Source organism: Amaranthus tricolor, chromosome 8, assembly GCF_026212465.1.
Source record: "Amaranthus tricolor cultivar Red isolate AtriRed21 chromosome 8, ASM2621246v1, whole genome shotgun sequence".
Taxonomy (NCBI): Eukaryota; Viridiplantae; Streptophyta; class Magnoliopsida; order Caryophyllales; family Amaranthaceae; genus Amaranthus; species Amaranthus tricolor.
The window spans coordinates 16,888,239-16,905,248 of record NC_080054.1 but is presented as its reverse complement, the minus strand read 5'-3'; the positions used below and the strand labels follow the sequence as shown (position 1 = coordinate 16,905,248).

The 17,010-nt window shown below is 34.2% G+C and overlaps 1 protein-coding gene across 1 annotated transcript; it reads right to left on the bottom strand.

Moving 5' to 3' along the window:
* Positions 1-5,625: 5,625 nt before the first annotated feature.
* LOC130821006 (beta-galactosidase 3-like) lies at positions 5,626-12,100 on the bottom strand. Its single transcript, XM_057686598.1, has 19 exons — positions 11,758-12,100; positions 11,500-11,595; positions 11,235-11,347; positions 10,646-10,712; positions 10,441-10,533; positions 9,604-9,747; positions 9,341-9,429; positions 9,159-9,264; positions 8,979-9,066; positions 8,747-8,865; positions 8,485-8,649; positions 7,903-8,084; positions 7,696-7,805; positions 7,508-7,617; positions 7,296-7,406; positions 7,108-7,221; positions 6,814-7,016; positions 6,165-6,504; positions 5,626-6,076 (listed from the first exon to the last, which is right to left on the bottom strand). Exons 1-19 carry the CDS (start codon positions 11,917-11,919, stop codon positions 5,954-5,956), a joined length of 2,535 nt encoding a protein of 844 aa, XP_057542581.1. The 5' UTR covers positions 11,920-12,100; the 3' UTR covers positions 5,626-5,953.
* Between the last annotated feature and the right edge of the window lie 4,910 nt (positions 12,101-17,010).

The window sequence follows — 17,010 nt, the reverse complement described above, 5'->3', positions numbered from 1 at the left end:
TGATTTTGAATAAAAATATTTTAAAAATAAAACAAAATTAAAACTAAAAGAAAAAAAAAAAAAAAAAAAAAAAAAAACCCTCGATGTTTCCACCACTTCATCATCAAGCTTAGAACACCAACCTTCTTCCTTGGATGGTTGAATCCCTTCTCTATTCCCCTTCTCTTACTATCAGTAAGGCAAAATCGGGCTATTGAGTATTGTGACTTAGATTAAAGTGGGAGATTTGAAAATGGTCGAAAGTCGACCTCAAATTTGTATTTACTTTGGGTGGTACGACGATTAGTTAGTTATATTTATTGCAATATGTGATAGTCATATCTACGATTGAGGCAAAATTGATGGTCATATCGAGCCTTTCAAGGAATTCAAGTGGTTGAAAGGTCTCATTGGAGACTTGTTTTTTACTTGGATTTGGTATGTGTGTACTGTGAATTAGGGATGGTCATGGGTCAGATCCAACTAAATCAAGGCCTGTACCCAGTAATTTTTGATGAACATATACTTGAATTTGAACCCATTGGGTATGAAAGTTTTGGATCCCAACTCAAACCTGCAGGTTTGATGGGTCTAGAGTTCTAAATGAGTCTTAATTTAATTATTCATACTTAAATTTATTTTTTTTACATTTTAATGGTTTTATTGATACTAAAATAATCTATAGGCTGTATAGAAGTCTAAATTGAGTCCAAATAAATATAGTAGTAGATTTTGAAGGAATTTAAGGAAATGTTGTGTATATTGGTAGGACCAATATATATAAGCCTTGATTAGAGCTGATTTTGAAAGTTGGGTTTTGGACAAAAGATAAAGCTGAGTTGACTTTATCTTCAAGGGTCAAAAAGCGAAAATTTGAAAAAAATAAGACAATTAGACAACTTATTTCCCAAAATAAGCGTCCGTACATCCAGACCATTGCTTTGGATAACAGCGAAAGAAGAAAAAAAAATTAAAAGGCCTAAGTCGCTGTTACTGATAACGACTTAGGCATTTAAAATTTTTCAGATTTCTTCTTCCTCTTCATTCCAGTTCACGACATTTTCCTTTAAGAATACACCTCACAAGTTCTCCTTTGTTTTTCCTCCATTAAAATCAGATTCAATCCTTCAACTAAAGTCATCAAATTCGAAGTTGGTACCACTAATTAGTTGTATAATCTTCCTACATCGAATTAAGGTATTTTTTTTCTGATTTTTTTCAATTTTCGGAAAATTAGGGTTTAGTGAATTTTAATCAACTTTCACATTAATGTAGGTTCATATACTTGCAATTTACTAATTGTTGTTGATTTACAGCTTATTGAGGTACGTTTTTATTTGGTGTTGTTGTTCAAGTTGTTGTTGAATTGTTGCAATTGTTGCAATTTACGAATTTACTAATTGTTGTTGAATTTTAAATTTTTCTATTTGGTGTTGATTTTAAAATGTATGTCATGTATAGTGGTCATTTAGACTTAAGCTCTACGAATATGTTGAATATAGTTGAATATGCCTTGATCTTCATAATTAATAGTTTGTTCGAGATTTGTTGTTGAATTTAAAATGTGTAGTGGTAATATATTTATGAACATGATGGTGATGTTGATTTTGTATTGTGTTGTTGTAGAAATGGATTCATTTCGTGTGACTGTTGTATGCTTTTTGAATGGTTCAATTCGATCAACTAGTAACAATGTTAAGTATGTTGGGGGAAGACGTAAACATTATATAAACGTAAAGATTATCAAACCAATAAATAACATAAGTAAACAATTTGAGTACTTCTTAATTATTTTTAGAATACATAACGCTTACTTATTGTTGAATTGCAGGAGAGATGGATCTAGCAGCTCCAGGCCCTCTCGACCCTAGTGTTCTTACGATGCAGGCGAATCATAGGAGCAGTGTGCTATGGGATGTACAGGTTATTGAACTTACCCCTTTTGAATTTAGTACTTCATATTTCTTTAAGTTGAAGCTAACATAATATTTGGATTTAGGTGTCCGATACGGAAACCATATACACCAGGCATCCCGATTCAGCTCCGTGGGTGATTGACACACAGATCGTCCCGTACCTTCAGCTTACGAGGTTGCATGACTTCCACCTGATCGCGTACGGGAGAGTCGATCGGGCGCTAGTCACGGCTTTAGTCGAGCGGTGGCGCCAGGAGACTCATACCTTCCACCTACCTACAGGTGAGGCTACCGTCACGTTACTTGACATAGCTGTGCTTACACGACTTCCCATCGAGGGAGATGCCGTGTGCATCGATGGACGCCAATTCGAAAGCTGGCATGACAAAGTCCAAAGACTATTAGGAGTCCGACCTCCGGCAGAGGTAACCAAAGGGAGTAGCCTGCGCGTAACATGGCTTGCACAGAACTTCTCCCACCTCCCTGAAGGTGCTGATGACGCCACCGTTGAGAGATACGCTAGGGCGTATCTCTTTTATCTGATTGGTGCTGTCTTGTTCTCCGACAAGACTGGCAACCGAATACAACTATTGTACTTGATGTTGCTTGATGCGCCATGGGAGGTCATCTCCGGGTACAGCTGAGGTTCGACAGCCCTAGCGTATCTGTACAGGAGACTTTTTGAAGCTTCACGGAAGAACGTGAAGGAGATCGCTGGGCCCCTGATTATTCTACAGGTAATAATAAGTTTACATGTTACCGTTTTGTTTCATTTATTATATATTTTTGTATCTCTTTTACTTACTTATAATGGTAATTCATAACTTTGGGCGTGGGAGCATGTTCTCATTGGTCAACCGATGAGGAGTGTGGGACGTGGTGCATTTCCGCCACCACTGCTTCCTCCCCCGCATGTGCCATATGGATCGCGGTGGTCCTTTGAAAGACGAACAAGGACCCACACTGGATCGGGCGTGGGGTTCTACCGCGATCAACTCGATCTACTACGTGCTGACCAGGTAACAATTTCACCACAACTTGTTTTATAAGTATCACATTGAGTAATTTATTAATCGAATTTTCACGTTTAGTTTCTATGGGACCCTTACCCCCCTGAGGCATACGCTGCATTGCCTCAGCACTCGGGTATATTGTCACGGGCGTGGAGAGCATCTGTACCTCTGATCTGCTTCGACATAGTCGAAGTGCATCTCCCTGAGCGCGTACTGCGCCAATTTGGGATAGTACAGGGCATCCCGCCTCCATGTGACACAGAAGCAGAGCTCCACCACTCTCGCAAGGGTCGGGAATCCAAGAACTGGCTAGAGGTCAACTGGCGCCATGTCGCTCGTTGGGAGCACAGGCTAGAGCTGCTGGTCCAAGGTGCGCCGATCGACGTTGCAGGCGCACCTACTACGGCGGATTACATGCCGTGGTTCCTCTCCATTACTCGTCGATGGATGACACCACGAGGTATCATGGCGGCAGCCCAGTACACTCCCGCAGCACCGACGATGACACACTTTGTAAGTATTCTTCAACATTGATTATTATCCATACAACTTACACTTTAAACATTTCATTAATACTTAAGTCTTACTGCATGCACAGGGCATTGCATCAGTCATCAGCTCCTCCCAAGAGGAGCCCGTACGAGAGATTGCCCAAGGCATACTCCGAGGGACGCAGTTTCAACAATTCATTCCGGAATTGACTGCGCCTGACACCACTATGTACGAGTGCGGTTCATCTCCTCATCATGCCGACGTTCATCTTGAGGAGGTTGACTTAACGTGCCCGGACTACGGTGTCGGGTCCTCACAAGGTGCCACATCATCACACTATCAATCCCCTCCCCTACCCGAGCGTCATGCGACTGCATCTTACTATCGTAGGAGGCGTCGTAAATCGTCACAATTAGACAGGGTACAGGAGGAGGATTAGCATTACAATAGTGTTTGTATATTTTGAAGATTAGTGACATTTTGTATATATTCAACACTTGTATATATTCAGAATTTGTAACATATTGAGTTTTGTGTATACTTTGTAATATATGTGTACATGTATATATTTTAATCGTATTATCAAACGTTTATCATCAAAGAAATGATGTTAAGTACTCAGACTTTTCGGCGATGAATCATTCCACCAAGAATGTAGTATGAATTTAATCAAAAACAAACAACCAATCATATTCAAATAGGGATGTTGCTATCGGACATTCAACACAATTGCAATCATGTTCAACAAATTCATATCAAATTACATACTTCATTCGTTAAGTTAAACTACCGTCGTTAACTAAGAAGGCTTCTTAAACTTTCTCATAATCCTTTTAGTCTCTTCTTTCCTATGCATCATATCATCCATTTGTCTCTTTAGATTAAATACCTCATCTTTGAGCTCTTTTTTTTTCCTTTTCAAGCCGTATTATTAAGTCTCTCTGCCATTTTGTACCCTCCGGAGCAATCCATCTAAAGTATGTGCATTCTAATCCGTCAACCAAGTAGAAAGGGCAAGCAACAAATTCACGCCCTGGATCAAAGTCGCTCCCATCTATATTAATCTCAACTTCATAACCACAATCACAAAGCTCTTCAATACAATGCTCCTTTGACATCTACATAATACATATAATATAGTAACGTAAGTGAACTTTCAAAAATTATATTAACATTTAAAAATTAAAAGTAAAACTAACATAATACCTAATGTTACCTTTACAAATTAAGAGAAGAAGAATGATGTAGAATTGATATAATGAAGTATGGGAAATGATGGAGTTATTTATAAAACTTCATTACAACGGCTATGTTCAAGTTCCTAACGGCTATGTTCAAGTTCCTAACGGCTATTTTTCTAATTAACAACGGCTACTTTACTTCATAAAAAAAAAAAAGAAAAATTAAAGGGCCTAAGTCGCTGTTACTAACAGCGACTTAGGACTTTTAATTTTCTTTTTTCCTTCTTTCACTGTTACTAACAGCGACTTCCAAAGCACTGGTCTGGATGTACGGACGTTTATTTTGGGAAATAAGTTTTCACAGAGCTTATTTTGAGAATTAAGTTGTTCAAATGTCTTATTTTTTTCACATTAGCTAACTCAATTTTAAAATGAATCAAAGTAATTGAGTGAGCAATTAAAGCCGACTTGACTTTCCTGTTTGGCCACAACAAAGCCATCTCAAATTTCCCCTCTGAAGTTTTCATGCTTATGATTTTTGCTTAATGGTTCATTCTAAGTGTATTAAGCTATGTATTATAAATAGCTTAACTACACAATAGATTAGGGTATGTAAAAACTTTCTAATCTCTCTTCTTCCCTCTTATTGTAATCCCATACTCTTAAGTCTCTAACCCTCGCTTCTTCTCTAAACAAAATGCCACCATTATAGATCATCTTGAAAGCTTTATCGTCAATAGTAAATCTAGGCTAGGTGCGGACATAGTCACATTGGGCGAATCACGTTAATTTCTTTGTGTTACTTTATTATTGATAAATTTTACACTATTGTTAGTTCTTAAATCAGAGATTCCGGTCTTGTTTTTTCTCAATTTATTTGAGTGCTCTAATCATTGATCCTAGTGTAAATTAGATGTTGCATGTAAAAATAATTGGGAAGAGTACTTAGAACTACATAGCTTAAATGCTGAAGAAGCTATTAATTAATTCCAATGCCTAATTATCCCCAATAAAATAGGAAAAACAATAAAATCACACAATGAATCCTACAAAAAAATGGCCATCAATGAATTTATAAAAAGAAAATAAGATGAAGAAAACTCACCATAATCTTTAAAGACAATTCCTACTTCACATACTCACTCACTAAGCCTAAAAAATCTAATATACAATTACAGAATAGACACCCAAACCATTTAGCTATAATCTAACCTTCCAAATACTTCCGAGTGATTTTGGTTTGGTCCCAAATCTACTCTATATAGCTACATTAGTTTGAACCTATCTATAAACTTACACTTGGAGACTGTTCCTTCTTTTTCCCTGTATGTTGATGAAACTATCATGTGTATGACTTGATCAATGGTGTATACTAGTTTGTACTATAGGCGCAGAGCGCTTGAACTGATAATCGCTTCAACACGTTTGGACATGGGTCCTTTCCGAAATTGCTGTTAGTTACACTCACTGCACAACTTTGCTTCCCTAAGCATTTCTGCGATAGAAAATGGAGGCCAAAATCATTTATTGAAATTATTAAGAGGCCAAAATTGTATGAAAAAAGAGTCAGAATGTGTCATTACCTTTTCTAAGACATCATTTGAGGTCGAAGCATGGCAAGAGCCCTCAGTGAAACTTCCACAAGTTCCAACAGGTGTTCCGAAACTTGCAAATGTGATGGAGGAGATGTGCTGGTTGGGTGCACATTGTAAATGAACTTTGGGTATGTAGAATTCTTGTGTAGTACTTCCATAGTTTTCGACCTGAAAGCTTTTTATGGTTCGATGGGTCTCGGAGACCTGCGCACATATTGTGTTCATTGATCTCTTCACAAGGGAAATTTTGGTTGGATCACCACCAGTTTCCTCAAAGAGAACAATCAGATTTCTTGTAGGCTTTAACCAGGATCGAGGAACGTGGTACCTGCAAAATCAAAATCATAAGATTTTGATTGATGCATATTGCATACATATAATTTTTAGTCTCTTGTTAGGATTTGTCTTAGAAATCCTCCTTCAGAAAAATATGGGTTAGTTTAGTGGTTGAGGGCTTTCCTTTTCACCCCTGTGACATGACAGAGGTTCGATTCTCACCACTTACATGAAGGATTAATTGTTTTTCCCCGTTGCTTGTAGGGATTCTGTAGCCTACTCTAGAATCAAAATATAAAATAAAATCACGTTTTCATATGGCTTGTAAAGCGTCTTGCTTTGATTGATATTGAAGGATTACCATCTTTGGGAAGGTTTTCCACATCCAACTTGACACTTAGGCGGTTGGAATCTCCCAGTGTAGCTGCACCTTCTACATTCACCAGTAGCATAAGTTGTCCAATATCTTCCAATACTTTCCCCATTGATCCAGACTTGACCCTTTCCCATACTTCGCATGTCCAAAGCTAACGGCTCATTTCCTTCTGGTGCGTCAAAGTAAGCCTGCGATAGCGCAAGTTTGCATTTGTGAAGAATCATTGTTAAGTAAGCTATTTCACACAAAATTGGAAAGGAGAGGAAAGATTCCTGATACCTTGTGCCACATTAATGGTTGCTGTTCTTGCACAGCAATTTTACTGTCCATCCACTCTACCGAGGATATACCATTTGGAGAGGCAAGATTCATAGTTTCACCCTTCAGACCAATCTGAAAAAAGGATAGCCCGTGTTACGAAAAGCTCATTACAATCCAATGAAACTATTAGTTCACATTTTCCTCACCTGATAGGTCCATTTCTTTCGGGATAAGTCGAGTTTTCCTTGATCAAGGCCATGTAATACAACCGGGCCAAGGATTCCTGTGTTCCAAGACTCGAAATGTCCTCCCACATTCTTCAACAAACAAACCCAATTTTCGAGAATGAGAATAAGTAATGAGTACAGCTTTTGTTTCTTTACTGAGTGGACATGCAGAAAGGAAGAAATATACATACTTGTAAACCAACTGCTATGCTTAGTAGTGCTATTTTGTTTGTTCCCGGTCGTACATTCACTTTTTGAGTGAATGTAAATCTTCTACTCTTTCTTGCTCCAAAAGCCGATCCTGCGAATGATTGTATCAGCAAAGAAACCAACCAATTAAAGAACAGTTTTTTTTGTTACAAACTCTTATATGATTTACCTATAAGTTGTCCATTCAAGAAGACATGAACAGCATGTCCTGCTGATCCCACAATAAGTGTCGGGAGTTCCCCACCATGAAAGAAAGATTCCAAAGAATTAATATGAACACTGCAAGAGCAAACAGTTGGGGGTAGAGTGAGTGCACAAATATTTTGAAGAACAATTGTTGAGAATAATCGGGAATAAACAAATGATTCATGTCTACCTAGTTTTGTACCAGAGATAGTCGGTTCTATCTCTGGTCATATTTATCTGCTCTAATAGACCACGGGCTGTTATTGTTGAGCCATCGTTATCTAGAGCTGATATATCTTCGTTATAACTCTCCCATGATTGTATTTGTACATTACTAGGCAGCATTTCCATGTGTGATGTTTGTTCTCCAACCTGTCGTCGTGCAACAGGACAATAACGATCTTAATTATTACAGGTAAGTCAATGAATTTCAGCTTAATATTATCCTTTAATTAGGATTCTATGAGCTTACACGTGTTAAGAGTATATAACATATCATGGGGCCTTAACCATCAGCTTAAGCTTTTGGTTGAATTGGTTCCTTGACATGGTATCAGAAGCCAGCGTGACAAGAGGTCACAGGTTTGAATCTCAACCACCCCTCATTTAAAGTGGATTATTCAGCGCCAGGTATGAGGAGAGTCTGTGTTGCATCCACACTTCTAGTCCAAAGGCTCTCTTGTGAGGGGGCGTGTTAGAGTATATAACATATTATGGGCCCTCAACCATCAGCGTAAGCTTTTGGTTGAGTTGGTTCCTTGACAACACGTACCTTTGCGGTGTTGAAAACTACATTCCTGCAGTCAGGAAGAATGCTGATGGACCATGGAGGCAAGCTGTAGTGCCTATTATTGAACAGGACTCTCACACCAGATTCTTTATCATAATTAGACAGAAAGGCTGAACAGCCTCCACTTTCTGGGTAAAAGACATAAGCCTGAAAAAAATTGAATGAAGGTTCGTGTCAGAATAAAGAACACCCGAAAGCGATCTGCAGAAGTATGTTTCTTAATTTCAGTTGGTAAAGATGAAACCTGTTGTTGATCCCCCAAGTGAGTAACTATAGGATCAGCTGAAACCAATGCTGGTTCACATAGCTTAATCGCCTTGTGAAGTTGCTTCAAGTGACCATATTTCGGCTGCCTGATCAACCCTATACGCAGAAAAGCAGATACCGCTATGTTTGCATTTCCGATTCTGAGGACACATAATAAAAAAACCCAACCAAGGTATTCATTTAAGTATGCAAAGTTTCTAAATTCTAACCATATTCATCAAGAGGAGCATCATAGTCGTAACTAGTAGTGATGAATGGACCTCCTGCAGTTCGTCCGAAGTTCGTTCCACCATGGTACTATTTGACAAGATATATATTGAAATATAAGTTTCACTCGTAATACGAAAAACTTTGGGCCTAAGGATACTTTCTTTATAAAAGAAGCTTACCATGTAGTAGTTCACAAATGTCCCGCCTGTTTGTATGAACCGTGCAACAGCAAAAGCCAAATCTTGTACCGGTCTTTGGGGCTTGGGTCCTCCAAACTCAGTAAACCTAAATGCCCTCATTAACTTCTCAGCACAAAGTAAAAATCAACCATATAGAACTACTTATAAAGAAGGGACTATACCAGCCAGTCCACGCCTCAGTCCAGAGCTTAGGTTTGTATGGTTTGTTGGGTGTAAATTGATGGCAGTAGAAACCATTGCAAGTATTGATCTGCAGAAGTAAGCCATACACCAAAGCTTAGAATGATAATGTACGTTGTTATTCGAAAAGTAAATGAAGTATACATTCTTTAGCATGAATATTTAATCAAATCGCAAATGATGCACAGTGAAACAGACTAAGCTAAATTAAGAGCATAGAATTTCGATTGCAAGAGGCGCTCACCAGAGGATCGGGAGTTTCATCATCTTTACACATTGTCCATGGAACACCTGTCTGCGTACTGAGAGCCATGTGTGCAGCCCAGGACATGTAGTTATACCCTTCTTGTCCAAGTTTCATCCTTAGTTTTCCATATTCATTCTCAATCTAGCAGGAAAGATGCAAATTCAGGTCTTGATTCGGACTTATATTTGGTTTATGAAATGTGCAAATCACACCCAAACATCTTTATAAAGCTCATAATTTAACAAGTGAAGGTATTTACACAAACTTGGCACTCTTTACTATATTATCGAATTATACCAATTAAGTACACTTGTCAAATTTTGACCCGACTTGGAAACCTGACTGATCGACCTATTTTTCTAAATTTGGTGAAGTTTGAGAACTACATAAATATGTTCAACATCAATATTTGAGTTAATTCCACAATTACGACTTGAAAAACTGGTTTTCGCCCAATATAATGTGAAAAGCTAATTTTAAATTTTAACGGAAAAAATTTATTGGTATTTTTTTTGCTATTTTATAGAGATAAGAATAAAATAATATTAAATTTATGACCTATTGGGTCACACCTAACTGACTCGACCAACCGACTTGACAGTTGTACAATCAGGAAGTTACTCTCCAAAAATTCAAGTGACTTTATGGGATATGGGAATTTCTTTTATGAGAATGCAAAGGTATAAATTATAATTATAATATAATGATAAATAGACTACATATATAAACTATAATCTTAATCTATGTATACTTCTACAAAATTAGATAAATAACCAAAATTAGTAAGTTCATCAACCATCATTAATGACAAGTACCAACAATCCACCAAACTACCTGTGAGAGAATAATTGGGCCACCTTGAGACTCAAAAAGGTTATGACTCTTGAGCAAGTTTACAATCTTTTCAGTGAATCCTTGCATTGCCATCTGCAAAATCTCATTCCACAATTTTCCATCATTAACTTCAATTATTTTTTTTCATATAAATAAGATTAACAACTTTAGTCCAATGAAAGCATAGAGTGTCAGATTTACACACCTTGAAAGGTTCATTATCAGTTCTGAAACTGATACCTGGAACATACTTCAGCCATACAGGAAATCCACTAAAACATAACCCACAAAAGCTAAATCAGAATATTTGCAAATTGACCTTTTTTTTCATCATCTAAATCTTACTTCTTGGATTCCACCTAAGATCAACTACACTCACACCCACTTTCAGTTTCACTCATCCAAAAGCAAAAGTTTTTTTCTATAAAAAAAAGAACTTGTTGGACATTTGGAGCACAATGCAAAAGAGAAGCATCTACATACAATAGAGCTACTCTTGTAAGAGATTGTCTCTCAGTAAGACGACCTCAAAACAAGGAGTCTACATGCTAATAATTGTATTAATTAAGCATTAACTATTTTACCCATGTATGAGAAATGTCTCGGACCGTGTCACACAAGAATTTGTGCACACAAATATATTACTTTAAGTCTAACAAAATCACATTTTACTAGATTGGAGTACATTTGGCATATCAGTGTCACATAATTTTAGCAAATCACAAATTAGCTAGTGAATCTAGTAAATTAAATAACATTAAATAAATAAGAGTATAGATGTAGTAGCATGTTACCCAAAATTCCACTCTGCACAAACATAAGGTCCTAATCTGAGATGAGCATAGAGTCCAGCTTTTTGAACAGTCTTTAAGAATCTAACCAGATCATATCGTCCTTCAAAATGGTACTATAAATAACAAAAAATCCCCATTTCAATACAAAAATAAAAAAAATAAAGCCCAATGAATTTCTTCAAAATGTGGAGCTAATTAGGCTAACGGAATCAATAAATTAATAAATGATTAAATATGGGAAAAACAAGTGAAGTAAGGGTAGTACATTGCCAGGAGAAGGCTCATGACCATTCCAAAACACATAAGTATCAATCACATCAACCCCTCCATCTTTTGCCTTCATTATTAGATCTTCCCACATCTAAATCAAATCAAACAAATTGTTAAAAAATCATAATAATTTGATAATAAACCCAATTATATTTTTGAAAAATATAAAAAACCCAATTAATTTTTTCGAAAAATATAATAAATTCAATGATCAAACATCAAAATTACAAAAAAGAGTGAGAAAATGACATACATCAGGAGTACTTCTAGGATAATGTATAGAACCAGAGATCAAAACCCTTCTTTGGCCATTAATCACAAGTGCTTTTCTATCATAACTCACACTACATTGCATCAAATCAGCATTATAAAACACCAACATTACCATCCAAAATAACACCATTAATGATTTCATGGTTACAACAAAATCAACACCCTATTGTTCACCAGTTTGTCACTCTAGAAAATGATGGGTAGATTTAGAGAGAGAAAATAGATGCGGTTCAATTTGTCTTGGACAGTGAGGGTGAAGAAGGAGGAGAAGAGTGAGAGCACATTATAGTTTCTCTCTCTAATTTGTTGTTGAGAGAAGAAAAATAGAAGTATATATAAACAGAATAACGAACACTGTCTCACTTCACATTTCTTACAGCTCTATACATTCAATTTTACACTACTGCCATTCAGCATGTTTTTTTTTTTCTTTTTTTTGTTTGATCGTCAATTTACACTATTTTGTACAATAGTCTCTCCCACTTATTTTATGTCTTTTTAAGGAAAATTTGTAAATAATATTAATAATTATTATTTTAGATAAAAAATACTCTCAACTACTGAGATGGAGATATTCTGTCGCCGAGCTTGGCTATGGGATTGAGACGGAAGAATCCCGTCGCCAAGATTGGTTACGGGCATTTTCTATCTCCATCTCGTCTCCATCTTGTCCTGGAAATTGGCTACGGTTATTTTCCGTTTCTATCCCGTAGTCATCCCGTCCCAAAAGTTGGCTACGGGTATGTTTCGTCTCTATTCCGCCGCCATTAATATATATTAATTCAGACGAAGGAAATTAAATTTGTAGCATCTTTTGTATTTTATTATTTGAATCGAAATATTATATTTAGACTTGAATTTAATACAAGTATTGAATTAATTTCCTCATTTCGTATTTTCTATATTTAATATTTTATAATATTATAATATACGTATTGAATTTCATATTTAATAACTAAAATTTTAATTTTAATAATGAAATACAATAATTAAAAACCCAGAAATTAAAACAATAAACTAAGTAAATGTTTTAGAATCAATTCAATTCAACTAAAAAAAATGAAATTTTTCAAGATTTTAATATATGCGGTTTAATAGATGGCTATGGAATGGAGACGGGCATAACCCGTAGCGAAAAAAGATGGCGATGGGATGGGCAGGGGCATAACCTGTAGCGATAAAAGATAGTGACAGGATGGAGATGGGCATATCCCGTAGCCAAAAAAGATGGCGACGGGATGGAGATGGGTATAACCCGTAGCCAAAAACATGTCATTAATTGCCTCATCAGTTTTTCACTTTTATAGTTTTCAAAATTCATATTCCATTTTGACTTTCACTTTCTTCTTATTTTTTCACTTTTATTGTGTTCTTCATCTTTTCACTTTCATCTTCATTTTCGGTCATTCTTCATTAATTCATCTATTTTCGGTTAGTTTTCAAACTTTTTTTAGTTTTTTTTAGTTCATATGTTGTTGTTATTTGATAATAGTTTATATGTAGATTTTTTTTTCAGTTTATATGTTATTGTTAGTTTATTTCGTTTTATGCTCTATGTTTTCTTTCTTTGTTTAATGGTTATTTTTGTGTTAATTTTTTTTGTTAATTTTGATTTTTTTCGATTTTTATGTTGTATGTTGTGTTTTCGAGTTTTATGTTGTATGTTGTATGTTTTCTTTCATTTGGTATATTATGTGTTGTAGACTTGTAGTTTTTTTTTTCGATTTTTTTAATTTCAGATTATTCAATTGTCGTATGTTGATATTGGTATATTTTCTTGTTAATTTTTATTTTTCTTGTGTGTTTATTTGTTGGTAGTTAAGTGTTAGTTATTTTATTTATTTGTTAAATAATGAATTTTAGTTAATTTCAGTTTTTTTAATTTTATATTGTTTTTTTGTTTTTATTTTGTATTCTAGAGTAACAATGTCAAACTCAAGTGCTAATGAGTTGCGAGATATGCAAAATCAATTAACTTCAAGTCTTCAATGCAAGAGGCCATTAGACGACTAGAATCTCAGCTTGCTGGAGAATCTAGTCATGTGGGTGAAGCGGGTGGTTCGAGGGTCCATGGTGGAAGTCTTGGTGCATCTGGTGGTTTCCATAGATCTCGTAACCACGTGCTCCAGGCGGCTCGAGTAGGCCTCGTATGCGACGTCGTAGTGGAAGTGGTGGTGGTGGTAATAGATGATTTAAGTTGTATATTTTATTCAAAAACGATTTCTATTTAATTTAATATTTTAAACCTTTTGTAATATATTTGTTACTATTTTTTATATTTATATAATTAGTTTATTATTTTTATATTTTTTGTTGTATATATTTTATTTGTTATTTTAGTTTTATGTATATTTATCCATTTATTTTTGTTTTAATTAAAATAAAAACTAAAATCTAAATTATAAACTCTTAATTCTAATTAATTTATATTAAAATACTAATAATAAATTAATTAATAATATTAAAATATTGATAACAAATAATAATATTAATTAATAATATTAAAATAGTAATAATAAAAGGAAGGTCAGGATATGGCGACGGAATTAAAACCTGACGCAATAAATGGCGACAAGATGGCTACGGAATTTGCATTTGGCGATGCTGAATATGATTATGGGTCCATTCCGTCTCCATCCTATCGCCATATGGGTGATGGCTACGAAATGGCTAAGGAAAGGACCCGTAGCCATCTCATGTATTTTTTGTAGTGAGTATTGTTTAACTCTGTATACCTCTAATGGAAGATCTTACCTTGTATATACCCTCAACTATTATTTACCGACTAAAAATGCCCTAAAAATAGCCGGTTGAAAATAATGTGGTTAGTGTATTAGTGTTCGACATTAAGCATCTCAATATTTGGGGTACTAATAGTTGAGGGATTTTGAGTCAATCAGAAATAGTTGAAAATATTATTTAAAAATTTTCTGTTTTTTGTTTGCAATAGTCTCACTCTTATTATTTTAATCTTATTTATAAATTTATTTTCTTTTTATTATAAACATTTCTTTGTCTCATCTACTTATTTTTAATTTGTTTTGTATTTCAATTTAAATTTCCTTTCCATTGATTCTAAATTAAATGCAACGAGTGCGGGAAAGAGGGAGTATAATTTTAATAAAAATAATATTTTTAAGTGGTGGGACAAAAAAGTGTACTAAGGGAGAAGTTAGAACTTAGAAATGTGAGTGACAATGAAACGTTTAGATGAGATAAATAAAATAAGTTAAATATTATTTGATGTGTATTTTGATTATAAATTCTAAATTTAATTTTTTTAGAGAATATAAGTAATGCATATAAAATTTTAAATATATAATGTTTTCTAAGTTGATTTATATGTAGATCATCAAGATTCAAGTGTGTACCAAAAGTGTTGTATTAATCTTTTTGTTATTTTTTCTTCTCGTTTACTTTTTGAACAGTTTTTAAAGTAATTTTTTTAGTTTTAATATCTCTAATTACGCATCATAAAAAATTATAAAAAATATATGATACATTAAGACAAATCTAACGAGATCTCACATAGATATATTACATGTTCTATATATCTCTTAAAAATCATAGCTAAACTTTTATCTCTTTAACATGAAATATTTTAAATGAAAAGAATATTAGAGAACGGAAGGAGTATTGAAAATATACTTAGTATTTTTTAATTAATTGGCAAAATAAGTATTATTAATTTTATAATACTAATACTAAAATAGGAAAAGAATAGGAAAGAAGCAAGAAATTGTGACAAAAAAGTTAAATGTAAAGCATTAAATCTGGTCATCTATGCCATCAGAAAATGCGGAGCAAAAAGAAAAAAGAATTCGCCTAAGTACACATTAATACTGTCATTTATTTAATTATTTATTATTTATTTAAAGTAAGATCTAAACAAACCTCAGAACCTTTTTTGTTTCCTTGACATGGATTTCACCGGACGGTCACGCTAATTTTTAGGCCACAAAGTAAAAGATAAAAATATTTTTATGAATTATATTGTTAATATTATTGTTTTTATTGTGGATATTTTAATTACTTTATTAAAAATACTGATAAATCATATTATTAAGCCAAAAACTAAATAATATTTAAATTTAATCACTTTAATACCAATATTTATAAATGAAAATGAATTTTTTTGGAATCTAAGAAAATTTAGGTCCCTAGCAATAGTAAACTTTGTTGTTGTTGCTAATCTATGGCCATCGATTTCACTCTAACTAATTGCATTACGTCACTCCTATTTGATTTGCAAAGGTATACTTTTGTTGAGAGGCCTTCTTTTTGTGAGACGTCCTTAAATTAAGAGTATATACTCTCATAATATGTATTAGATAAATTATTTAACTCATGTTTGAAGCGCGTCTCATATAACAATTTGTGATTTTTAAAACACTCGCTTGCTTTTTGTTTTAATCTGATCCACAATACAAATTTGTAAACTTAGTTTTTTTAAAAGAAATTAATTTAAACATAAATTTCTAATAGTATTACTTAGACCTTATTCTCATAATTTTTTGATTAAATAAAATTTCTCTTATTCAAAATAGATCTTAATTTATATTTTTATTGGTTGACAATTGACAGGATCGAGAATAAAAAAAATATTTAATGATATTCCTTAAGACTTAAAACGCATGGAGAGTTGAAAAGTAAGACTCACTTGAGAGAAGTGATTGACAATCCAGTTTTAATTAATACAATGCACTTTCAACTAACACAACACAATATCATTAGTATAGAATCAGATCTTGTTTTAGTGGTGATAAATATTACTCCCTCCAAACCAATTTAGTTATCCCATTTCTTTATTTGGCAAAGTCTTTTTAGTTGTCCCATTTTTATTTTTGTCAATCTTTTTTTACCTAAATATCCTTAGTTCACACAAGTAATTACGAATATACCCCATATACCTTACTTACCTAACTACCCTTCACTGCTTACCCTTTACTACTTACCTTTTTAATGGACCCCACATCATCCTTAATAACCGTGCCCAAGCAAATGAGACATCTAAATTGGTTCGGAGGGAGTATATTTTTTAGAATATTTAGTTTGGTTTTGATTTGCCTTTCATCTAACTTACACCGTAAAAAATAAATAATATAATCAGTTTCGGTTTTGAGTACAAGTCGGGTAGTCGACCATCTAGGCCTTCCAGAAATAAGGGGTCTCATATATTAAATAGTGCTATTTGAGTCCGGCTCTTAGCAACACTTTTGAAGTGATTTGTTTG